Genomic DNA, 26,359 nt, shown 5'->3' with positions numbered 1-26,359 from the left:
TCACTCTTTACTAATGTTTATGTCAAGGCAATATTTTGTGAAATATCTAGTAAAGTATATGATAACGAAAATAAGAAATGGTTAAACCTGAGCAAGAATTGAAAGATTAAAATGAAATTGTAATGATTAAATTAATTCCTCAATTCACGCGAGTTGTTCTTCTTTCGTTTGCAGCTTCACTCTGTTTCTTACATGCGTAGTCAAACAATGTGCTGGCCTGCCGGGTTGTGTGGAATTTCAATAGATATGAACCATATTTTCCGGAAACCACCAATGGCAACAAATACGTGTCAATTTTGTGAGCAGCCGAAACCATTAATAGCAACACAACCGATCCAACAATGATTTCATATTCTTTTGGGCAGTGCCTATCCAGCCTACTATCGGGCATTCAATGCCCGGGGAAATGCAGGGGATATAGTCCGCATACACGCGAATTTCCATTTTTTATTTAGTGCCGAATTTGGGAATTCGCGTGTATGCGGGTTATATCCCCTGCATCTCCCCGGGCATTGAATGCCCGATAGTAGGCTCGTTAGGCGCTTCCATATTCTTTTAGCCCCATTGATTTTCATCTGTTTTTTATTCCATCCATTGATGGGCTTAGAATAGTTTTCAGCCCTCCCTTTTTTTTTATTTGGAAAGAATTGCAGCTAATCATTTCAAAAAAAAATCAGTTAATCATTTGAGTGGTTAGCGATGCCTTTTGCATTAGCATATTCTCATTTCTCTCTGTTTTGTATATGTCTCATCTCATCTTGATTTTCACTAAGAAATATTCTCTCGTATATTTATGCTTTATTTATTCTTTTTGCCCATGATGTACGTTGTTTAATATTATCATAGGATCGCTTTTTTTTAATTAATAGGTAGTTCTCATTTCCATAAAAAAAATTAATAATGTGTTAGAAAAAATTCGAATTTTTGGCAACTATCTTATTTACTCACTACAGTACTTTAATATTCTAATATTTATCAAAAAATTGACTTCTAAAACTAAAATGATAAATCTATAAATAATATCACAACTTTCTAAAAAATAATTCCACTTAATTAAGACTCACTCACAAATTATAAAAAAATAAATAAAATTCAAAGCATCTCCCAGATATGAGGGGAAATCATAAGTCGTATCCAAAAATCATGAGATCAACACTAATCCTAACACAACACAAAACATTTACATCAACAACTAAAACAGACACACAGATGTTCCCAATGAAGCATTTGACCTATTTGCCAACCTGTGGCTATGGAGCATGTGGACCATAAACCATTGAGTGAGCTTTGTTAAAACGAGGTCCCCCACGCGGGCGAGCATAAGACATTGAGTAAGCTTTAAAATGAGGTCCCCCACCGGATACCCTTGCATATGTTGGTGTGTTCGTTATCATGTAGGTGTAGTTTAGCGGCCCTTTTGAAAGGGAAAAGAAAAAAATAACCATTTAGTTTTTGAGATTTATTTACGTTTTTATTTTTATAATTTAATTTATAGTTTAAAAAAAGATATAACAAAATTTTTTAAGGATAATTTATAATTTAGTATGGAGGAGATAGGAGAGATTGAGTGTAAACATTTAAATATTAATTCTTTATAATTTAGTATAGAGGAGATAGGAGGGATTGAGCCTAAACATTTAAATATTAGTTCAACATTGAACAAGAATAAGTATAATTAATGCCAAAATTCTACTCGAAACTAGCAGTGTTCCTCAGATAAAGATTGCAACCGTAATCAAACAAAGAGAATTCATTTATCAGTTTCTTGCCTGGATATACCACCAAATGCTTCATGTACAGTGCAAACTACAATCTATATTTTTTAGATATGTTGCAGTCCCGAGAGACCAAACCACTACAGACTTGATAGATACTGACACATTCAATAATTTTTCCATACCATTGATGACTAGTCATAATTTTAATGACCCATCCCAGCTCCTTGTAATCCTATTTGTCACATATCTATTGAACTAGTTTACATCTGGCTCAAGCAATTTCAAAGAATGGAACCCAAATTGTCTCGTCTCTCCTGAAAATTGCATCAACCCTTATAGAGCTAACAAGGTGGTTGAATTTAGGCTAAACCCATCCCAGCATCCTGTCCACAGAATACTCTGTGTCATCGGAGTGGAGTGAAACAACTCGTCGTAAATATCTATTATTTCAGAGAAGCAGGTGAATTACTCATTTAAACATATATATACATCTCTGGATCATTTGATTTATCATGTTTCAGTGCCTTCGATGTACATTCTTTGGATCTGCTTTCATACCAACAATCCAAAGTTTTGTATAGATAAACCACGTTCTTATGGTGCGTGTCCAATGGAGCTCAATATGTGTAAGCGTTGTGTGTCCATTCATGTTTGCACGATCAGAAGACCTGTTAAATAGAATATGTTAGAATAAGTACAGAACGATCTTCGTAGATTTGAAAACTTAGCCCACACTAACTTTTATACCATTTCTGGAAATGGCCCATCAAATATTATATTGGTTTATGATTGAAGAGGTCTAGGTGTGCTTGAACCTAACAAGCAGTCAACAATTATGCATTACAGAAAACCTAACGATTTTCCCTATCGTAATATACACAATGATAAAAAATAATTTTTAATGATGTTGAGAAGTATTTTTAAAACCCAAATGATAGGATTAGGTAACGAATTTCCCTCAATAGAAGCATACAAGTAATCCGGAAGAAAATAAAACATGAATATTCACTAACTAAAAGCCAATGAAAGATGCAACAAAACAAATAGCACAACCAAAAATTGACCATATGAGTATTACTGGTAAATCTTAATGCTAGAGACAGATGCAATTCCATATATAAAAAAGGAAATCCAGCGAAACCAGCGTAGAGCCATCTTAACTCTGGATGTATCAAGCGCCGAGAGGGATCAAATCTTTCAAGGTGCAAACCTCTTTTTTGAGTGCAAAACTTGAGAAAATGTTTACACCTTGAAAGATTTGATCCCTCTACACACTTGATATATCCAGAGCTAAGATGGATCTATGCTGGTTTAATAGATTCTTGTGATGAAAATTTAAATTGGGTAAAACTGACATAAAGGGTTACTCTATGATTGGTCATATATTTTTTGATACGGAGGAAGAAGATCAAGAATTATTCAAAATGCAAAAGAATGCATAAACAATAATGAAAAAATAAGTTACCAAGTCCATACTTCTTTTTGAGTACTCCAAATGCGCTGTGCTTTCTTCGATGAAGTTTATCCCGTTGACTTGCTGAAGACATATGCCGTACAAAAGAAAGCTCTATCAATCCCAGCAAGGAATATTGGATTAAAATCTGTTATAAAAAACTTTAGTTTATAAACATAGCAGTCCTGAACAATCATTCATTGCAAGCAATGCAACTTTGAGAATTCATAAAGCCATGAGACATTTATTGGCATATTGACCTTGCAGCATGATTTGAATAGGATGCACATGTATAGAGGTCTCAACATACATAGGAGATAAGGGAGTCGATGAATTATCAAATAAAGATGATTTAGGATTTGTGCTGATGAACGCAGTGGATCAAGTTTCTGTCGATGATTGACAAAAACATAAGCCTTTGAAAATAGCACAAAACTTCTATCCACTTGTTCAGAACAAGATTAGTAAGGATAAATGCTTCAATGTGGGATGTTCTCTTCCAAATAAGGTAAATCTTGCCGGGGGAAGTGTTGAGATTTGTAGCTTGGGAGGTACTCCAAACGCTAGGGTACAGGGCTGTGGAGGATTTGGCACCACAAAAGGGTGTGAAACCAAGAAGAGTTTTGATGATTTCGCACTTAGAGATGATCAAGCACCCTTAGAGGAGCAAGGGGCTGCTTCAACCACCAAGAGAAGCCATGTAGGTTGAGAGATGAATTCATTTGTGTTTGTGTGGGCTTGCAACAATAGTTTCATGTCGGCCTAGACTTAGAAGGTTCGGCCTAGACTTAGAAGGTGCCCTCAAGGGCTAGACGTTGCACACCCTTCAAAACATATAAATAAGAGAAACGTGGAGGCTCATTTCTCACATCTAAAGTGCGACAAATCCCAAGGAGATACTTCTGTGATAGCCGCAGCCAAAGGAAGCCTAGCGAAGGAGGGAAAAGGGACTGTTTGCGGTGCTATTTTTTCATGACAGCAGGTCGAATTATTGGAGAGGGCAGCCAGCAAGAAAAGGAGAAATTCTGAGCCAAATCCATGCTAGTTTGAAGCTGTTACATCTCTGTTTAAGCAGGCGGAGTTTATGTGTAACCTCAGGCTGGACAGAGCCCTAGTTTACGTCAGTTCTGAGTTATTTGGAGTCTGTTTTAACAGCCTAGAAGGAGGCCAAGCACAGTGAAGAGGCTGGGCCAGAAGGGAAACAGGACAACGCCACAGTTGAAGGAGTTTTGAGGCCTAGTTGAGGGCTGTTGCAGTGGCACAGAAAGCCCTAACCAGTGGGCCGAAAAACTCAGAATCAGGGTCACAGAACAGAGTCGCATCTCAGGCAGAAGAGGTATGCTTTTGTCTTCTTAAGTTGATTTTTTTGCTAGTGAATGAAGAACTAGTTTGAATGGTTTTGGGAGGACACTTGTGGACTGTTTGGAGGGCAGCAAAAAGGTGTCCTTGTGTGCCCTAAGTCCAGATTTGTAAAGGAGCTCAAATTTGGTAGGAGAGGCAGAAGTGAAATGGCCTAGTGGTTGATCCCTTGAAGGAAGAAATGGCAGCCTAATTAGGCTTATGAATCAGCCCCAAGTTGACTGTTGGAGAAGGACATTTGACAGTGAAAGTGGGCAGCCTCCATGCCCTAGGTTTGTCTTCATTGGAGCAGCACAGGAAGGCAATAGTGGGAAGAAATCCCTAAGTGTTGAGGAGCAGCGGGTGGGCAGCTAAGGAGTTGTTCACAAACGGAGTTGTGAACAACTCATAAAAAGACCCTATGTGTTGATTCGTTGATGGACTAATGATCAGCTAGAGGGCAGATAGATTGGAGCCGTGTTCAGTAACCTAAAAGAGCAGGATTCATTGATAGAGGCACATTGGTGTTGCTGCAGATTGGGAACAGAAGGACTAGCAAATGTGTTCAGGGTACGACCAAGTGGAGCTGTGAAGTGCACTACATCAGGTAGTCGGTCAGTTGGTATCTTGTTCAGGGTAGATTGATTGTCATAGTTGTTGACACCAAACCCTAGTTTGTATTCTTTTCTCAATGATTGTATGAGGGCCATGATCCATAGTATGGAAGCCCTAGACTGTTTTATTAAAGTTTGTTAATACAACGAAGTTGGATTGAAAAATTGCAAAAAGTTTTCTATTTGTGCACTGGTTGATTTACTTCTGTGTTTATTCCACTGTGCAAAGTAGTTTGTTGTAGCATTTGAGTTCGTTGTGTCAGAGATTCTAAGACCCTAGCCTAGATACTCCATTTCCGTGGAAAAACAACAGGAAGGTTATCAAGGTACACACACATTGACATGGAATACCAGGAATAATTATACAAATACAGCTAACACAACTTTAAAAAATAACCAGAGGGTTGAACCTAATCCCTATTATGGTTATAATTAATGATTGAATAAAATTTAAATTTCAATGTCTACTTAGCCGAGTGAACTCTACAACACAGGGATAAATGTATGCTTCAGATGGAACTGTTTGACACATTTACAGTTAAATTAACTCTGACTAGATGGAAGCCTCTAGTCTATCTTTGCAGCACTATCTATGCTTGTAGTGCTCTCATCCAAAAAAAAAAATAATCTCAATGAGGTGTAGAGAATACATCAAACAAGAACACACAGGCAACAGGGTTTAGCCTTTAGGCATCAATGTAAAAGAGGCATTCTGTTCTCATTCTTTCACAATCAGACAACAGGTTTTAGGTATCAATGTAAAAGAGACAATCTGTTCCCATTCTCTCACAATCAGACAAATGTTGAAATATGGGCAACACGTTTCAGTCATCAATGTAAAAGAGGCATTCGGTTCCCATATCAAACAAAGCTGAAATACAAAATATAAAACCCACCATCCAAAGTAAGTATGAGAGTTGTCCTTTACATACACACTCAAAATATGGGCAACTGGTTTTAGGCATCAATATAAAAGAGGCATTCTGCTCTTATTCTCTCACAGTCAAAGAAATGTCGAAATTCAAAACAGATACCCACACCATGAGAAGTAGAGGTTTCCTCAATCTCACTATCTGTATCAAGATGACCAATTGTTTTTAACTTTTCATAGTTCAAGATGAGTGCTTGGTCTTTCCCATTGGCTCAAGTAAACTTTATTTAAGCTTCTTACTTCATTTCTGATTTGCCTTGTTCGGTCTGTAGCCCATACAGTTCTTTCAAGCCATAATATAACTTTAAGTGAAGATAAAATTAGATAGGATAAATTTGATGTCCACAAATAACCAAGGAATAGGCCAATAGGACTAGAGAGTACAATCGACTAAGGGAGAGTCTAGAACACTCCTGTATGAAAAAATGTTATCATAGTAAAAAAGATATACCAGATTGAAAGGATCATGAGATTGGCCAAACCAAAGCAAAAAAATCCTATGCGACTCAAGACCCTAGCTCAACATCATCGTCATAAATGGAAATAAAAGTATAGGCAGAGAGGGGAGAAGTGGCATCCCTACCTCGAACTGCCACTATGTCGAAAACCACTGCAAACACTGAAAATTCCATTCGAAGAGTTCCTGAGGCCAAAAGGGGCCTGGCTGTGTAATCCTGGAAAGAGCTATGGAGAGATGATATTTGTCTCTCCTAACATCTGAGACCAAGAGAAAGAAACTCGTGATAAAAGTATGGTTGATTGGCTCAACCAAAGTGACTGGGGATAAGCCCTCAAATCCTCAGTGAGTTGGTGCTACAGGCATATTGATGCAAAATGGATATTGTAGTTTGTTGACAGATTTGTCCCCTGTTTTCGATCTCTGTATGCAGTTCCACCACTGCTGTTATATAGTCCATCTTGAAAGAGGGTCGAGGTTTTATGTCTTGTTCCACATGACACTTCCTCATTTCTTGAAGGATGTTTTACTTTTTATGCTGTATTAAATTTTAATCCTCAAATTTGTATATATTTTAATCCTCAAATTTGTATATATCCGGACAGATGGAGGGCTTTTACACTGGGAACCATTTATACTGCCGTATCAATAATTAATGAAACTACACTTAAACAATGACCACCAATTTCCCCGTTATCAGCAATAAAGCTTGACATGCATTCTCTGATATTCATCAAATTACAATAGGCTGGGTCCAACCCATCAATTGAGAATTTGTGGCATCCCAGCCAGCACTCCCAATGAGAGGACAAGTAGAAACTAAACTGGACATTAAAATTCCAGCCCTCATGAGACTATTTTACCATAATCCCAACAGAGGTCTCACGGAAGCTTAGAATTAATTAAGTGCATGCATGATGAAAAATTATAAAATGCAGCAGAAATTGGAATATGTAGGCATAGATAGCGAGAATTCACGGCAAACAATACCTGTGACCCAAATTGAATATTGTTACACACAACAAGCAGAACGCATATATTTCCAGAATAATAAATAACATTCAATTGTAGATTCATAAACAAAGACAAAAGCCCTATGTTTATACAAGAAAATTTCCACCCAACCATAGGCATCCAATGTAGATGCCACCCCAAGCCAAACTATGAGGCCACCAGAGCAAAGGTACCAAGTTACACGCCTCAAGCTCACTCAGCCCAACCCAACTTCTCTCATGGATCAGCCAATCTGCTTCTAGACATCTCATCCGGCCATCAAACAGTCATGGCACTCTCTTCCATTAAGCTACACAAAACAGTGAAAATCTTCTCTCTGTTCAGCAGTCCCTTGGGATGCTCTTCCCTTCCAATGCTCTTCGGGGTAGACAGAAAAGAGTCCAATCTACTGAATGCCTTGTGGGAGAAGGCTGCAAATAACACTTGGCTCTAAAACATCGAATGAGCAGCAATTACACGGTGGGTGAAGGCTTCCTAACTGGCCCAGCCTCTATTCACAACTACAGACATGTATCTCTGTCATCCAATGTCTACAAAATTCCCCTTCCACAGTGCTGATTTAGTCAATTTCCTGGTCAGTTCATCGTTAACCAGGAAGAAGACAGCATGAAAATCATAAAACATGAAAATGAGAATGTTAGCATGAATGACAGTGAGTGAATTGAGGGAATGATGACTGACTTTTCTTCTGAAGGGAAAATGAAACTCTTACATTTTCAAATAACGATTATACCCAGCCCATGTTCCAATAACTATAGAGCATACTTCCCCACAAACCTCTACATGCATTCAATGATTAGTTTATAAGTCAATGGAGGTGGATGGGTTCATTAGAAGCATATGATGGAAAAAGAGATGAGATCTTAGACTGAAACTTAAAAATAGAGGTTTACTTTACCTTAGGCCTCCATTCATCTTCCCTTTTGGTGGAATCATTGCCCATCTCATGCTCTCCGCAGCCATCTTTGACCATTACATATTATATTCCAGAATTAATATTTACATAACTTGAGTTCCCCTTGGCAATTCGACCACACGGTCCATAGAAATATAATTACAGCATCTACATGCCTAGCCATTCACTAGTCAGGCCTTTGAACTCTGCACTCAGAATTCACACTAGGAACATTACAAACAAGGTCATTTATTTAAGTTCATGTGGCTTCACTTTCATCGTTATAACCATGCATTTACATTTTACACATAATATGATCTAATACATTTCACTAGTCAAAACCAGGGTATTATAGAATTTTTCATCCATAGAAAATTTTGATTTCGGTGATCAGGACATCCATGCTCACACATTTAGCTGAAGTTTTGACTCCCAGCTTGATGGAGTTTGGAAGGAAAAGTTTGGCACTCTTTTCCCTGTCCATCTTGAAAAATAATGGCTGAATCATGACGATGAGCTAATTTTAAAATTTATACCCATTTCATGTAGAAGGGAAATCTCCAATACCCAACAGATACAAGTAGGTACATCAATGGATAGAAACCTCTGCAACCTAATTCAGAGAGTGCCTTGGATAACTGAGACTCCTATCAGTTAAGTTGTAAGTGGATAGACGATGATGATCGAAACAGCATTTAAGGGCCATATAGTAGTGCACAGTTTTGGTATGGCACAGGCTTGAGGCTTGTATTCCTCACAGTGGCTTCTTTATTGGTGGTTTGATTTTGGTTTATATACCCTGCATGCAGGCCCTTTTGCTGACCAATACAATTTTAGAGGTATGCGAATTATTGCAGCTTATTGTGCTTTGAGGCCCTAGCACTTATGAGAACGGATGACAGCCATTTGAATAGACTGCAATTGTACTTTCCAGCTTAACAGTGTTAGAGAACGAACCCTGAAACACTGTAATAGCACTCCCTCACCTTAACTATGCTCAGCTAACATACTTACCACCGTTGGAACTTAGAAAGATTGATATAACCTTCAAGCATAAGTCACCCGAGCAGAGCAATCTACAAGGATGAGCTTCGGTTGTTTAATTGTTAGCTGCTTGTCTTTGGAAACGATCCTCCAGCAAAGAGAACTATAAACATCCCAAAATCATGGTGAGAACATGGCTGCCTAATAAGCATGGAGTTACGTTTTAACTTGACCTTCGCCAACTCGAGATAAAAGAAAACGAACCTAATTGATCAGGGTAAGGCTTGAGTAATACTTTTTCTTTAGGGTTTCACACAAAGGTAACAGTAACTGAAGGATAATGGCATAGAATTCATTCATCAATCCATGTAATTACTGCATGTACTATTATGTGGCTCTGAAACTATAAAGCCAAAAAGCCCAAATCAAAACACTCGGTTTAATAATAAAATCCAAACCCATATCCACAATCTTCAAATGCTAGCATTTGATGCATACCTCATCACTGTCCTTGATTCCAAAACTGCTCAATAACGACCCGTCATTAATAAGCTCTTGATCATCGTAGGCCAAGCAGAAGTTTCCCCAGACATGACACCTGCAAGAAGAACCCAATTCTTCAAACTCAAAACCCAACAATTCGTAAGACAAAAAAACAAAATGCAGCATGGCTGGGAAGAATGATATTCAGTATCTGTACCAGGAAATCTTGCCTTCTTCCATCTGCGAGTCGCCGAATTTTTCCTCAATGGCCTTCTTTAGTTCAAGAACAGAAGCTGTTCCAGGCACACTTACCTCTGGAATAGAATTCAACCAATAGTTCTCTAAAACCCATCTGCAACTCCAAAGCTAAATCTAATGTATGCTCAAAACTTACCAAACGATGTTTTATCCATTCTGAAAATGCATAGGCGAATTGAAGCCTTAGTACACTCCACTTCCTTGGCTAACAGGGGCGATTCATCACCAGCCCCCAATGCTGCTGCTTCTATGGCTTTCATCTTGGGCACCAAAACGAATAACTTGGCCGTGCCAATGAACGGTATGCTGTATTAGCCATGTCCATGCAAGGAGAATATCATATATACACAAATATATAATTTCGGACCAAAGAAGAATACCATCTTTCTTTCGTATTCAGCTTTATCCCCATCGGCTTTGGTGAAAGCAAATCTAGCTTTGGTGGGCTCAGGGGACCAAGTGTTGAGGTGGAACCTTAAAGTCAAGGTGGTAGGATTGCATCTTATGCTTTTCCTCGGATGAAATTAGTTGCTATTTTTGGCCAAATTAGGTATCTATTTCTTTTTTAATTCCGGGGGACTGGTATTACCAATGATAAGGCTAATTAGGATTATGTTATTAACGTAAAATAAAGAAAAAAAGTCGATTCTTTTTTCCCAAATTCCAAGAGATTGGTAATGGTATGAATGAGAATGCTAATCATGATGTAAAATTAAGTAAATAGGTAATTTTATTATTGGTTCAAACATGGGTAAGAATAAGTAAATAGGTAATTTTATTATTATTATTAGCCCAAATATTGGTAAGGGTATCAATGAGAATGTTGATTATGACTTAAAATTAAGTAAATAGGTAATTTTATCATTGGTTTTATGTTTGAATTTAAAGAAGAAGATATGTTTATCTTTGTCAATTAATCAATAAAATTATTATCAAAATCTCATAAATAATGAAATCTTAAATTATAATTTAAAATATAAATTATTAATTAAAATTAAAATATATAATATAATTTTTTATTAATTAATATGATAATCTATTTTGGTTTAATAAAATTTGTTAAATATAAATGAGAGATACAAATATTAAAAGCTAAACTCAAGTTGGTAAACTAAACTCCAATTAATTGATCATTAAATTATATGTTAATAAATAATTTAGAAATTATATTTTATAAAAGTGAAAGTTAAGATGTTATAATAAATTTACAAGGGATTTTGGATTGACAATTAATGAGTGTATTGTTAAGACATTTCTTGATAAAATGGTATTAACTTTAAAAAATACATTTTAATAGATTTCAACTAGATAATTGTACTTCCAATGTTTTAGGTAGAATATTTTCGAAAATGTATCTTATTTTTTTGAAAAAATAGTACTTATTAATTAAGATAATTAAATTCAAATGTTTTAAGTGGAGTATTTTGGAAAATGTATATTATTGTTTTCAAAAAATAGTACTTATTAGAGTGAGTTTTGATAATTAATTAGAGCTTTTGAATGAATGCAAAAAAGGTTAAATGTTTTTTATTTGATCTGGGTTGCCCGGGACTCGAACCCGGAGCTCGTCGGATGGAGTGGATGTCGAGATTTCATCCTTTGCCAGCGGGTAGAGAGCGAGAAATCTCCCTCATTCATCCGGCGATGGCGGCCTTATAGTCGAGAGTTCGGCAGGCTCACCCTCACCATATGAATAGTGAGCCCCCTAACGGGTCCTACCGGGCCCCGGGGATTGGGGTGGGTGGGTAAATAGTGGTCAAGAGTAGGGAATATCATTGCAAAGCTATGCATAAGTAGCACATACAAAGCCACTAGAAGAGGCATAGAGACAGGGCCAGTCGCAGGAGGATCGTGATATGATGCACTGACAGGAGCTTCGTTGTATCTGAGCCAAGTATTCCAACCGATGATCCCAGCTGATGATCCCCCATGAGTTGAACCTACCTGCCGATCGAAACTAACAGGACATGGCACAGCAAGGCACGGGACAACACACCTGGAGTTCCCAGCACGAACGGGACGGTATGACGGGACGACACAAACACTAGGCCCAACAGTAGCGAAGGGAGCAGTGAAGAAAGCAGATGAAGTTGACTGAGCAAAGGCATTAGCCGGGATTGAAGCAGCCTCTCGGCTCGTACTGCTCACACTCCCGGATCTTAACCCTTGGGTAACCCTCCTCCACCCACCATAGTGTGAGAAACAGAGCCAGGCTTACTACAACCTGCCTGACTGACTGATAAGGACTGGACGGTAGGTCTCAGATCCAGAGTAACGGTACGTATGACCCGGTCCAAACTCAATTTAGTGGCATAGACGAAGGCTCGAGAGCATCTATGGTTCCCCAATTAGTATAAGGTACAGGGGACAGGGGAGACAATAAGTAGAATAGCCGACCTAGTGCATGTTGACGAAGTAAGGTTCCAGTAGTCTCAGGTACTGTAAAGCCAGGACGTATAGCTAATATATCAGTGATTTTTGCCCTAGATGTACACCTTCCAGTTAAAGGCTGGCCCCCTTACAATCGACGTTAGGTACCTTGTACGAGACCTCTGCTGACCAGTCGTCCGGAGACCCATCCTTTGAATGGTTATGATGCTAATGCTATATATGAGGAATTGTGCTTTCCGCTTATGATTATGATGGAAGGAGTGCTGTGCTATTCATGGAAGTACACAGAAGTTGGAAACGGAAGTAGGTCATTAAAGTAGGTCGAAGTCAGCCTCGAAAGTAGGAGATGCTAGACTAACCACTGCTTAAGCAAGCATGATGTTACTGTTCCAGATAGCGAGCTTTTGGCCCTTGAAACATTAGCGGGGGTTAAGGATGCTAGGCCACCTATTGAAGTTGATCCCGCAAGTCCAGCACCTAATGGTGTCAAGAATGGTTCCGTACTATCCGCTTATGCTGAGTTATGTAAAGTAGGCTGTGCCCTTTTTGATCCAACGTGAGTTCTACGATCCAATTACAGATGCAATTACAAGAGGTTTACTTTCACGGATTCTTTCCATAAAGTTCTAGTTCCCCATGTCGACACAGTAGAGTGCCCAGCGCTCTCTTTTGCTTCTTCGAGTGGTTCATGGAACGGTACCTCTATTTAGCAATCGAGCGACCTTACGGTACCTCTTCCCCTCGATTGAAGCCCGGAGCTACCTACGACCTGGCACGAGCTTCCGCCCCCTATCCAGCTCCCATAACTATGGCATGTACTAAAACACGGAACAAGGTAGGATGTGTATGAAATTGGAACAGGCTAGCATATGCCAGATGCGGGTGACCCAGAGCTTCCAACAGCAGATTGAGTAACAGATGATGCCTATCCAAAGCGAGTATATTCACCCGCAGAGGCAAAGGTAAAGGCCAATGCGCTAGTGAAAGATTCAGTTTACCGATCTCCCAGCATCCCTACCAGCAGGAGCACAGCCACTTGCAGATGCATACGCAGTTCCTGGTCCGCGGCATGCATACCTTCTATATCGAGAGCTAGTAACAGAGGTTAAGGCTGCATAGAAGCACGCAAGGGCTTCACCAATTGAAGTTGATCCGGCAGAAGCAAAGGTAAAGCCAGCCAGCTTAAGGTAAAGGTTGCATGGACGGCCTATATTTATGCCGTGGGTGGAACGGGATCTACTGGCGTAGAGTATGGATATGCACCTTGATATGCACCTTGGAATGGAACTACAGACTCTCGATCCCAAACTTGAACTGGAAATGAAAGCCTTTACCAACTACTGATTATAGTGCAGGTCCGCTGGTAGCTATGATGCCGATGGGCGTGGTGCTCCTACCTTCGCTTCCATCTCTGTTGCTAGTGGTGGTTCAACCGCTTCAACCGAATCTGCTACTGATGCTTTCATTCGATCAAATGCAACCGTCTCTACCACTGGTGACTCGTACTCTGTAGCTTATGCTGCGGGCTCTATCTTCGCCTGTGCCTCTGCTATCTACCCAATGCCTTTATATACGAGGCATTCGTAACTGAAATGACGAAGAAAGGAGCCGGAGTGATGCAGCTAATAGAGATTTTTATAAGCTCAAGCATGTGATGTGCTCATGCCCTGTACTTACCATTCTCGATTTCTCACTACCATTTGTTTTTTAGTGTTATGCTTCAGGTGAGGGGATCGGAGCTGTGCTTATGCAAAAGGGCCAACCACTAGAGAACAGAAAATGAACAGTTTTCTATCTCTTACAAGGAAATGATGCCATTATGCATGCTTCGGAGAAGTTCAAGCAATATTGAGTTTGTGGAAGATTTGTGGTGTGAACAGACTAGTTTTCAGTTTTTATTGGGCCAACGTTACTTAAATGATCGGCAACAGAAGTGGGTAAGTAAGCTTCAAGCTTATGATTTCGACATTTTTGATGTGAAAGGTGAGAAGAATGTGGTTGCTGACGCTCTTTCCAGTATGCCTACTTTAGAAAGTTCAAAAGCATAATTACATATATAATATATGCATTGTCGAAGATCAGGTTATCACTTAAAAAATCTTTTCTTAACCAAAGGCCCGGTAGGCCCGGTAGGGTGAGCCTGCCGAACTCTCGACTGTTAAGGCCGCCATCGAAATATGTGAAAACCTCCGGGGATTGGGGTGGGTGGGTAAATAGTGGAAAAATAGGAGCTAAAAGTTCAAAAACCTCCGCATTCCTATTTCAAGGTTTCATACTTCTTTATTATACGGAAGGGTCACACTCGACTGTGAAGTTGAGGAGAGGCAGGTATGCATGCGTATATATGTAATGGTATTGTCTCTAATGACGCTAACGCTCCCCCCGAGTAGTGTCGTAGTGGGTTAACTGTAGAAGGGTAGGCATGACCTGCTAAATATCCCCGAAGGTCTCTCTTTCACGGTGGAAAGAAAACACCACCTATTTCTTCGCCTGAGCTTGCTCTCTTTTCACTACCTGACTCTACAAAGTGCTGTCACAAAGTGCTCCCTTTCTACCTTCCTTCTCCTGAACTTACCTACTTACACCCTGATCTTATCCTTCCCCCGAACTCATGCCCCGAAGGGTAGATTTACTTTCCCATCTGGTTCATATTCTAATCCAGGCAGTCCTCACTGGTTGGTGAAAAGACGACTAACCCATAACTAACGAAGTGATATCTTCTGAAGGTAGCATCTCCATCTATCTCAGATCTTCCTCAACCCCTCTTAAGGGCAAGGGTAGGATTCGTATGCCCCACCAAGGTGCTGTTGGTTCTATTGGCCTTTGTGTCTCGCCTAAAGCAAGCCCACTTGGTCTGACCTCACCGTGCCATCCATCTCCAGGCTCCTTTCACTGGTGTTGCCCTATTGGCTGGCACAGTGTGTCTCCTTGGCACCACTCCCCTGGGGCCTACAGTTCGCATACTATTCATCAACCTCCTTGCCCCTACATCCATCTGATCCGTAAACCAGGTAAAGGCTTCCCATCGAGTGAGCAGCGCTTAGGAAATCTCAGATGGAAGAGCTCTGATTCACCTTCGCTTTAGGCAACCATTAGAGTCTGTCTAAACGACTCTCACGGCTTAAAAGCCCCTCAATGGAGTAAGCCTTGTTCAGATGCATTCTTTTTCGAGCTCTCCTATTAAGAGCTCTTGCCGTACTGGGAAAGTATGTCCCTCGAAGGGGTTGCCGTGGACCTATTGACCTTCTTATTTAGGCAGGTACAAAAGGGATTAGCTCTTAGTGACCACTTAAGGAAAGATGTTTGAACTTCCCAAGGCCCGGAACCGGGTTATGAGTCCACCTTGACTCCTCCCTACCCTCTTTGTTTCCTACTGCCATCCATTCGGTTAGTCGTCCAGCCTTTGAAACCTCAATTCCTTCCCCTGCTTATAGTTGTTTAGTTGAACCCTTCCAAGTGGAGAAGCCTTCTCCTCCTTAGAATCAACGAGATCTATAGTGTTTTATGATTGGCCCTACCCGAGGTCGACCCGGGATGGAAGACGAAAAAGAGTAGCTACCTCCGAATCCTGCGGATTGAATTCCCATAGATGATGGTTTCCTCTTCCGTCGAAAGATCATGGGACTTCGGTCACTCGACTACAAGATAGATGCCTGGAGATGTTTGATTCGTTGCCCGGGGAGAGGAGCGGAAGCCACTCGACCGATAGGGAGATAAGCTACGACTGCCTCCGACTGCCTTAGTGTTCGACCCGCCTCAGGAGAAGAAGAAAACTCTCCAAAGGAAGACTTAATCAACTCCTTGCACTAGGAAGCGCAAGCCCCTCCGGGTCCTTGCCCTCCTAACGTCAAGCAAGTGGGTTCCTTGTCTGATTACAGACAAGCGATATACATTTCAATTTACTTATTGGATGGCCCCTCTCAAATAAGTAACTAAAAAAGAGTTCGGCAGGCTCACCCTTGCCCTCCTAACGTCAAGCAAGCGACTACGTTCCTTGATGGAATGACATAGAGAATATATGCTTTGGCGGAGGTTTGAACAGATTTCGATGGCGGCCCCCCTGGTCGAGCGTTAAAACCCTCACCATCGGAATGGTGAGCGCCTACCGGCCCTCTCCTTAGCAGTCGAGCCGATGGAGGCCAGTCGAGCATGCTTGCGCATCCTGCCGGTTCAATTTACTTATTGGGTGGGGGGGCATCGGAATGAGTGAGCGACTCCGTCCCACTCCTTAATAGTCGAGCATGCTTACGCATCCTACTAATTTGGCCATTTTAGCTTGGCGGAGGTTTTGATGCATAATGACATATATAATTCAATGTAGACCGATTCACTTACTCGATCTATCTCTCTTTTCTTTCTTTGGGGGGGTTATATATTGCTCAAGGCTGCCTAGCTAGGAAATCACTCTCATTATATACGTAATTACGTCATTCGAGATATGTCATTCTGCCTTCGCAGAGCAGCAATATCTGTTTGGGGTAATTGGGGTCTTACCTTATAGTCAAGGAGACACGAAACTGACTGAACCTAAACTACCACATGCTCATATATAACTAACTACCACCATTTCACCGGGCTATCAATTAGGTACGTTAGTGACTCGACTGATAAGGATGCGTAAGAAGGCTCGACTGATAAGGAGAGGACCCTTTAGGGGGCTCGACTGATAAGGAGAGGAGAGGAGGGGCAGTCACTTACTCATTGTCTTGGTCGGCATTCATTATATACGTAATTACGTCATTCGAGATATGTCATTTTGCGCATCCCCCAAATGGCCAAATTAGGCTATTTCTTAGGAGCTGGAACCCCAGCTTGGGCGTTTAAAGTAGCCGTAAAATGCATGAAAATGGCCTTTCAGACAGGAATATAGACAGAGATGTGTTTCGGAAGCTTTCTCTTTCCTCTTCAATTTACTTATTGGGTGGGGGGGCTTTTGGTTGAGCACCTAAAGGTGATGGCGGCCAGTCGAGCCTCCTTGCGCATCCTTATCAGTCGAGCCCCTACCGGTGATGGCGGCCTTAACAGTCGAGCCTGCTTATGCATCCTCTCCTCTCCCTTTTGGTCGAGCACCTAAAGGTGATGGCGGCCAGTCGAGCCTGCTTGCGCAGCCTTATCAGTCGAGCCCCTACCGGTGATGGCGGCCTTAATAGTCGAGCCTGCTTATGCATCCTTGCTTCGGGCTTACAAGACTCGATAGCAAGCTCATAAGCTAGCCTAATGATATACGTATTTTTAGTCAGGCAAATGACAGCCCGCTTTGAACCTAAAGCCGTCATACCCGCTGTGGCCAACATCGCATAGTTAGTCTGGAAAGACGACCAAGTCGTATTGAAAAAGAAGTTCACCTTTCATCTCAAGCACCCATTAAACCCACCACAGTGACTCTCAATAGCGAAGAACCCATCGTTCCACCATTTAGCTGAATGGGGACGGTACTGAGCGGCCAGATGAATGCGGGAGGTCGTCTTCGGGAAAGACAAATTGAGAAATCTACATCTTTCAGTTAGGCTGAAGAGAAGGGAAGAACAATTGATTTCTTTATTGCCTCGGGTTCGGCGCAGACACCAAGTTTCATCGGAACAGACACAAAAACTTCTCATTTGGATTTTCCATTTAGAGAAATCTCTTCTTTAGGGGGTCACAAGAGTGGGCTCTAGGGGCTACTCAAATCATTTTTGATTACTGAAGGTTGCCATTTCATGAAATTGATCTCTATAACTCAACGGAAACACAACCCTCGAACGAGATTATGTAACTTTTATTTAAGTGTTTACTAAAAGAATTTACAAAAGTGTTATAAAACCTAAACCCCAAACCCTATATCATAATGTTTAAAACCTGAAACATAAAAATCTAAAATCATTTACTATGTTGTTATAAACTCTAAACCCTAAACTCCAAAACCTAAACAGTAAACCCTAAGCCCTAAATTGAAACCCTAGAAACTAAGGATTTTATAACATCTTAAAAATTGTTTTGTAACTTTTGTTTAAGAGCTTACTAAAACCATTTACTAAAGTGCTATAAACCCCAAACCCTAAACCCTAAAAAACTCTAAACCCTAAAAACCATAAACCATAAAAACAATAAACCCTAAAAATCGTAAACCCTAAAAAACCCTAAACCCTAAAACAAAGTCACTTTATCACATTTTAAACCCCAAACCATAAATAGTAAGTATTTTATAACATTTTAACAATCGTTTGTAACCTTTTTAAGTGCTTATTTAAAGAATTTACTAAATTGTTATAAACTCTAAACCGTAAGCATTTTCTTACAATTTAGCAATAATTTTGTAACATTTTAAAACCCTAAACCATAAACATTTTATAACATTTTAATAAGTATTTTGTAACTTTTTTTAAGTGTTTACTAAAAGCATTTACGAAAGTGTTATAAACCCTAAATCCTAAAAACTACACCCTAAGAATTTTATAAATTTTTAACAAGAGTTTTGTGACATTTTTAAAGTGTTTATTAAAAGAATTTATTAAAGTGTCCCTCAAACCTAATCCCTAATCATTTTATAACTTTTTGGCAAGTGTTTTGTAACTTTTTTCTAAGTGTTTATTAAAAGAATTTATGAAGTGTTACAAGACCTAAACCCTAAACCATAAACACTAAGCATTTTATAACATTTAAAAAAGTGTTTTGTAACTTTTTTTAAGTGTTTATAAAAATAATTTACTAAATTCCTCTGAACCCTAAGCCCTAAACCTTAATAATTTTATAACATTTCATAACCCTAAACCTTAACCTTAATAACCCTAAACCTTAATAATTTTATAACATTTTAAACCTTAAGAATTTAATAAAGTTTTATAACCCTAAACCCTAAAACCTAAAACCAAGGAATTTTATGACCTATTAAAAATAATTTTGTAACTTTTATTTAAGTGTTCATTAAAATAATTTACTAAGGTGTTATAAAACCTAAACCCTAAACCCTAAAACCTATAAACTAAACCCTAAACCATACGCATTTTATAACATTTTTAAAAACGTTTTGTAACTTTGATTTAAGTGTTTATCAAAAGGATTTACTAAATTCTTATAAACCTTACACCATATACCCTAAAATCTAAACCCCAAAATCTAAACCCTAAAACCGAAGCGCTAAACCCTAAACCATAAATCCTAAGAATTTTATTAGAGTTTAAGAAGAATTTTGTAACTTTTATTTAAGTGTTTATTAAACAAATTTACTAAAGTGTTATAAAACATAAACCATAAACACAAAAACCTAAACCCTAAACAAAAAATCATAAACCCTAAACCCCAAAACCTAAACCCTCAACCCTATATCCCAAACCCCAAACCCTACACCCTAAACCATAAACCCTAAACCCTAACCATTTTATAACATTTTAAAAATTGTTTTGTAACTTTTATTTAAGTGTTTATTAAAATCATTTACCAAAATGTTGTAGACCCTAAACACTAAACCCTAAACCTAAATCCAAAACCCCAAACCCTAAACCCTAAACCCTAAACCCTAAATCCCAAACCCTAAACCCTAAACCCTCATCATTTTATAACATTTCAAAAAGTATTTTGAAACTTTTATTTAAGTGTTTTTTAAAAGAATTTGATAAAGTCTTATAAATCCTAAACCCTAGCATCTAAACCCCAAATCCTATACCGTAAATCATAAACCTTAAACCCGAAACCTTAAACCCTAAACCAAAAACCGTGAATATTAAACCCTAAACCCTCAACATTTTATAACATTTTAAAAATCATTTTGTAATTTTTATTTAAGTGTTTATAAAAATAATTTACTAAAGTGTTATAAACCCTCGACCCTAAACTATAAACCACAAACCCTAGACCCAAAACCATAAACTATAAACCTGAAACCCTAAACTCTAAACCTTAAACCCTAAAAGTTAAACCCTAATAATTTTATAACATTTTAAAACCATATTGTAACTTCTATTTTTTTGTTTATTAAAATATTTTACTAAAGTGTTATAAACCCTAAACCCTAAACCCTATGCATTTTATAACATCTTAAAAAGATTCTAACTTTTATTCAAGTGTTTATTAAGAGGATTTACTAAAGTAATATAAACCCTAGACTCTTAACCCTCAACCGTGAGAAATTTATCACATTTTAAAAAGTGTTTTTTAACTTTTATCTAAGTGTTTATTATAAGAATTTACAAAAGTATTATAAACCATAAACCCTAAGCATTTTATAGCATTCTAAAAATACTTTTGTAACATTTACTTAAGTTTTTATCAAAATAATTTACCAAGGTCGTTTGAACCCTAAACGCTAAACCTTAAGCATTTTATAACATTTTAAACCCTAAGCATTCAATGACATTTTAAAAACCTTTTTGTAACATTTTTTAAGTGTTTATTGAAAGCATTTACTAAAATGTTATAAACCATAAGCATTTTATAACATTTTAAACCCAAAACAATAAACCCTAAAGACTAAACTTTAAACCGTAAGTATTTTATAACATTTTAGCAAAGTTTTCTTACTTTTTTTAAGTGTTTATTAAAATCATTTACTAAAGTGTTATAAACCCTAAACCATGAGTATTTTATAGAATTGTAAATCCTAAACCCTAAATCCTAAGCATTTTATAACATTTGAACAAGTGTTTTGTAACATTTTTTTTATGTTCTTATTAAAAGAATTTATCAAAGTGTTATAAATAACAAACCCTATCCCTAAACACTAAGAATTTTATAACATTTTAAAATAAATTTTTGTAACTTTTTAAAGTGTTTATTAAAAGCATTTAATAAACTGTTATCACCCTAAACCTTCAACCGTAAGGATTTTATAGCATTTTAACAAGAGTTTTGTAATTTTTGTTTAATTTTTTCTTAAAATAATTTACTAAAGTGTTATAAACCCTAAACCCTAAACTTTAAACACTAAACCCTAAACCTAAAACCCCAAACCCTAAAACCTAAGCATTTTATGATCTATTAAAAATAAATTTGTAACTTTTATTTAAGTGTTTATCAAAAGAATTTCTAAGGTGTTATAAACCCTAAACCCTAAACTCTAAACCCTAAACCCTAAACACTATAAATTAAACCCTAAACCCAAAGTATTTTACAACATTTTCAAATGCTTTTCGTAACTTTTATTTAAGTGTTTATTATTTACTAAATTGTTATAAACCTTAAACCATACACCCTAAAACGTAAACCCCAAAACCTAACTCTAAGCCCTAAACCCCAAGCCATAAACCCTAAACCATAAACCCTAAGAATTTTATAATAGTTTAAGAAGAATTTTGTAACTTTTATTTACGCGTTTATTAAAAAAAATGACTAAAGTGCTATAAACCCTAAACCATAACCACAAAACCCTAAACCCTAACCACAAAAACATAAACCCTAAAACTCAAAACATAAACCATAAACTGTAAACCCCAAACCCCAAACCTAAACCCTAAACATTCAATGACATTTTAACAATATTTTTGTAACTTTTCTTGAAGTTCTTATTAGAAGCATTTACTAAAATTTTATAAACCCTAAATCCTATACCCCAAGCCCTAAACCCTAAACCATAAACCTTAACAATTTTATAACATTTTTAAAGAATTTTGTAACTTTTATTTATGTGTTTATTAAAAAAATTTACTAAAGTGTTATAAACCCCAATCCATAAACACAATACCCTAAACCCTAAACCCCAAAGCCCAAACCAAAATTCTTAAACCGTCAACCATAAACCCTAAACATTTTATAACATTTTAAATTTTTTTTTGTAACTTTTATTTAAGTGTTCATTAAAAGCATTTAGTAAAATGTTGTAGACCCCAAGCACTAAACCGTAAATCTAATCTGAAAAACCCAAACCTTAAAACCTAAACCCTAAACCTGAAACCCTAAATCCCAATTCTTATAAAACCTAAACCCTAGCATCTGAACCCAAAACCCTAAACCCTAAATCATAGATCCTAAACCCTAAACCCCAAATCGTGAACATTAAACACTAAACAATCAACATTTAATAAAATTTTAAAAAGTGTTTTGAAATTTTTGTATAAGTGTTTATTAAAAGAATTTACTAAAGTGTTATAAACCCTCAACCCTAAACTGTAAACCACAAACCCTAAACCCTCAACGCTAAACTCTAAACCTGAAACCCTAAACCGTAAACCGTAAACTGTAAACTATAAACCCTAAACCCTAAACACTAAACCCTAATAATTTTAAAACATTTAAAAAAACATATTGTAACTTATATTTAAGTGTTTACTAAAATCATTTACTAATGTGTTATCAACCCTAAACCCAAAATTCTAAACACCAAACCCTAAACCCTAAACCTTAAGCATTTTATAACATTTCAAACCCTAAGCATTCAGTTAGATTTTAACAATATTTTTGTCAATTTTTTGAAATGTTTATTAAAAGCATTTACTAAGATGTTATAAACCATAAATCCTAAACCGTAAGCATTTTATAACATTTAAAACCCAAAACTATAAACCATAAAGCTGAAACTCTAAACCATAGGCATTTTATAACATTTTAACAATCGTTTTCTTACTTTTTTTACGTGTTTATTAAAAGCATTTACTAAAGTGTTATAAACCCTAAACCCTAAACCGTAAACCTTGAGCATTTTATAGAATTCTAAATCCTAAAATCTAAATCCGAAGAATTTTATAACATTTTAACAAGTGTTTTGTAGCATTTTTTTATGTTCTGATTAAAAGAATTTATCAAAGTTTTATAAATCTCAAACCCTAAACCATAAACCCTATCCCTAAAAACTAAGAATTTTATAACATTTTAAAGTACACTTTTGTAACTTTTTTAAGTGTTTATTAAAAACACTTAACAAATTGTTATAACCCTAAACCCTAAACCCTAAGAATTTTATAACATTTTAAGAAGAGCTTTGTAACTTTTATTTAAGTGTTTGTTAAAATAATTTACTAAAATCTTATAATGCCTAAACCCTAAAACCTAAACACTAAACCCTAATTCCAAAACCCCAAACCCTAAAACCTAAAACCTAAGGATTTTATGATCTATTAAAAATAATTTTGTAACTTTTATTTAAGTGTTTATTAAAATAATATACCAAGGTGTTATATAACCTAAACCGTAAAACCTAAACCCTAATCATTTGATAACATTTTAAAAAGTGTTTTGTAACCTTTTTTAAGTGTTTATTAAAAGATCTTAATAAAGTTTTATAAACCCTAAACCCTAAACCCTATAAACTAAACCATAAACCCCAAGCATTATATAACATTTTTAAAAGAGTTTTGTTAATTTTATTTAAGTATTTATTAAAAGAATTTACTAAATTGTTATAAACATTAAACCATACACCCTAAAATGTAAAACCCAAAACCTAAACTCTAAACCCTAAACCTCAAGCCCTAAACCCTAAACCATTAACCCTAAGAATTTTATAAGAGTTTAAGAAGATTTTTGTAAATTTTATTTAAGTGTTTATTAAAATAATTTACTAAAGTGTTATAAACACTAAACCATATACAAAAAACCCTAAACAAAAAAACATAAACCCTAAACCCCACAATGTAAACCGTAAACTCTAAAACGCAAACCCCAAACGTAAACCCTAAACATTCAATGACATTTTAGCAAGATTTTATAACTTTTTTTGAAGTGTTTATTAAAATCATTTACTAAAATGTTATAAACCCTAAATCCTAAACCCTAAGCCCTAAACCATAGACCATAAACCCTAAGAATTTTATAACACTTTAAGAATAATTTTGTAACTTTTATTTATATGTTTATTAAAATAATTTAATAAAGTATTATACAACCGAAACCATAAACACAAAACCCTAAACACTAAACAAAAAAACATAAACCCTAAGCCCCAAAACCTAAAAACTAAACCCTAAACCCTAAACCCTAACCATTTTATAACATTTAAAAAAATGTAACTTTTATTTAATTATTTATTAAAAGCATTTACCAAAATGTTGTAGACCATAAGCACTAAACCCTAAACCTAAGCCAGAAAGCCCAAACCTTAAACCCTAAACCGTAAACCCTAAAACCCTAACATTTTTTAAGTGTTTATCAAAAGCACTTAATAAGTTTTATAAACCATAAACCCTAAACCCTAAACCCCAAACACTAAACCCTAAAACCTTAACCATAAACAATAAACCCTAAACCCTATAAACTAAAACCTAAAGCATAGGCATTTTATAACATTTTAAAAAGTGTTTCGTAACTGTTTCTTTTGTCAGCTAAAGTAGGCCCTTTGTATTTTTATTTAACCAGGTTGAAATAAATATAAACATTTGGTGGTTTCAACCCACCCTTATGGGAAACCGAGTCTGTTGACCACCTTAAACTATTATATGCCAACCAGTAACAAAAAAGACTAAGTTTGTTTTTCCATACCAAATAAATGACACTGTCAAAAATATTGATCTCGTTTCCTATCAACATAAATATCTATAGACAAAAGGGAGAGCTAGTTATCGACGATCTAACATAGAAAAACATGAGCTAAGCTAAAAGGATTAGTCTACCATATTTCCAATTTGATTGTCTTCATATTTTGTCACTAGAACTATCTTCCTCAGTTGCTGTTGAATCTCCTCTAGCTTGATGTCCTACATGAGCAACGTTATCTGAAGGTTATTCATTTCTCTCTTCAAATTCGGAATGCCCTGAGCCATCTCTGCCATTTCAATAGCCACCTGTCCCATTTCCTTAGCCAGTAATCTCTTCAGAATCCAATAAACATGTAAGGCCTACTTGTATAAAGACAGGTGTGCCTAGTATTCCCTGGGTCAGGAATCAGGTTGCCCCAATATTCCATTTCTGGATCCAAATCTTCCTGTAGGTCCTTTGCTTCGAGTTCTTGGATTATCCTACGGATATCAACGTCGGTGCCTTCACTATAGGATCTTTCTGCCCCCTGCACCATATGTTTCATAGTTTTTCCTGCCGCGTCTCTGGCCAACTGGAGGAGAGGTACTCTGTTCCCATCTACCGGTTTGGAAACCTCTCCCTCTACCCCTACGACACTTTACCGGACCTAAGTGAACTAAGTTATGCTCGATTGCTGCCTTACTTCCCTGTCCAACGTCGAAGGAGGCGGTCCCTGTAAATCCTTCCCCTCCATGCCCCTTTGTTTTTTTTTCCAGGTTCATTTCCTCCCCTTGATGGTCTCCTTCAGGATACCTTACCTTCCCCACTCCTCCTTTCCTCGTATGGATTTGGTAACTCTGTTCAGATGTTTTCTCCTTCTCCTGACCCTCTTTCTCTTCCATCTCTAGCTGCCTTTGCTCGTTGGCCTCTCGTGGATATTTAGGTCTCCTCTACTAGTCTTTCCAACACCTTTCCTTTCTCAATTCAGTCCCAGCCATTCTCATGCTTCCCCTCTCTGTCCTCTACCTGGTATTACAATGGAGGAGTTTCCGGTCCCTATCCTTTCACCTGTCCTCTCCACTTGTTAAACCTCCTCCCGTTTCCTTAAGCTTTCCGTTCATAGCATAGAGAGCGATGGACAGTTTCACACTTTCATGATCCTTTTCATGTCAGGTTGCATAGCGGGCCTACAAGCCTCTACCACCCTGTGCCTCTTTCCTTTGCCGCATGTGTTCTGCAGGTCCGCCTTCTCCTACCCTTATCTTTTCATTGCCAGCTATCCTACGTCGCATCGATTGATCGCCGCTGTTCTCACCACCTTCCTTCTCCATTGCTGTCTCGCCACTACTCCTCGGTATTCTACCTCTTCTGCATGTCGTCCTAACATCCTGTGTTATTATGCTGTGGTGTGGTGATCTACCTTGCCACCTCCCTATTTTCATAATGATCACACATGTCGTCGT

The 26,359-nt window shown here is 37.4% G+C and overlaps 1 protein-coding gene across 6 annotated transcripts; it reads right to left on the bottom strand.

Annotated features, from left to right (window-relative positions):
- Positions 1 to 1,732: 1,732 nt before the first annotated feature.
- Positions 1,733 to 10,581, bottom strand: LOC149166549 (U11/U12 small nuclear ribonucleoprotein 25 kDa protein-like). 6 transcript variants are annotated; one of them, XM_089432670.1, is made up of 5 exons: positions 10,282 to 10,581; positions 10,105 to 10,201; positions 9,903 to 10,002; positions 3,184 to 3,319; positions 1,733 to 2,386 (listed from the first exon to the last, which is right to left on the bottom strand). In XM_089432670.1, the coding sequence occupies exons 1-5, from the start codon at positions 10,403 to 10,405 to the stop codon at positions 2,364 to 2,366; spliced, it is 480 nt and encodes a 159-aa protein (XP_089288796.1). In that variant the 5' UTR covers positions 10,406 to 10,581; the 3' UTR covers positions 1,733 to 2,363. The 6 variants fall into 6 exon arrangements, with proteins under 6 accessions (XP_089288796.1, XP_089288799.1, XP_089288794.1 ...); XM_089432673.1 differs by having other exon boundaries at positions 3,195 to 3,255; positions 10,282 to 10,569; XM_089432668.1 differs by having other exon boundaries at positions 3,195 to 3,319; positions 10,282 to 10,564.
- Positions 10,582 to 26,359: the final 15,778 nt, after the last annotated feature.

This window comes from Pinus tabuliformis, chromosome 5_1 (assembly GCF_031772625.1).
Source record: "Pinus tabuliformis cultivar Carrire ecotype Pingquan chromosome 5_1, CPIR1, whole genome shotgun sequence".
NCBI classification, from domain to species: domain Eukaryota; kingdom Viridiplantae; phylum Streptophyta; class Pinopsida; order Pinales; family Pinaceae; genus Pinus; species Pinus tabuliformis.
The sequence above is the reverse complement of the archived record's forward strand: the minus strand, read 5'-3'. Positions and strand labels throughout refer to the sequence as shown.

What these genes read in the sequence shown, in the direction of transcription:
- LOC149166549 (XM_089432668.1), bottom strand. Translation starts at nt 10,405, where the DNA reads ATGAAAGCCATAGAAGCAGCAGCATTGGGGGCTGGTGATGAATCGCCC. An exon ending in GAAGAAGGCAAGATTTCCTG is followed by an intron (nt 10,003 to 10,104) that starts GTACAGATACTG and finishes TTCTTCTTGCAG; the next exon opens with GTGTCATGTCTGGGGAAACT. An exon ending in GAATCAAGGACAGTGATGAG is followed by an intron (nt 3,320 to 9,902) that starts GTATGCATCAAA and finishes TTTTTATAACAG; the next exon opens with ATTTTAATCCAATATTCCTT.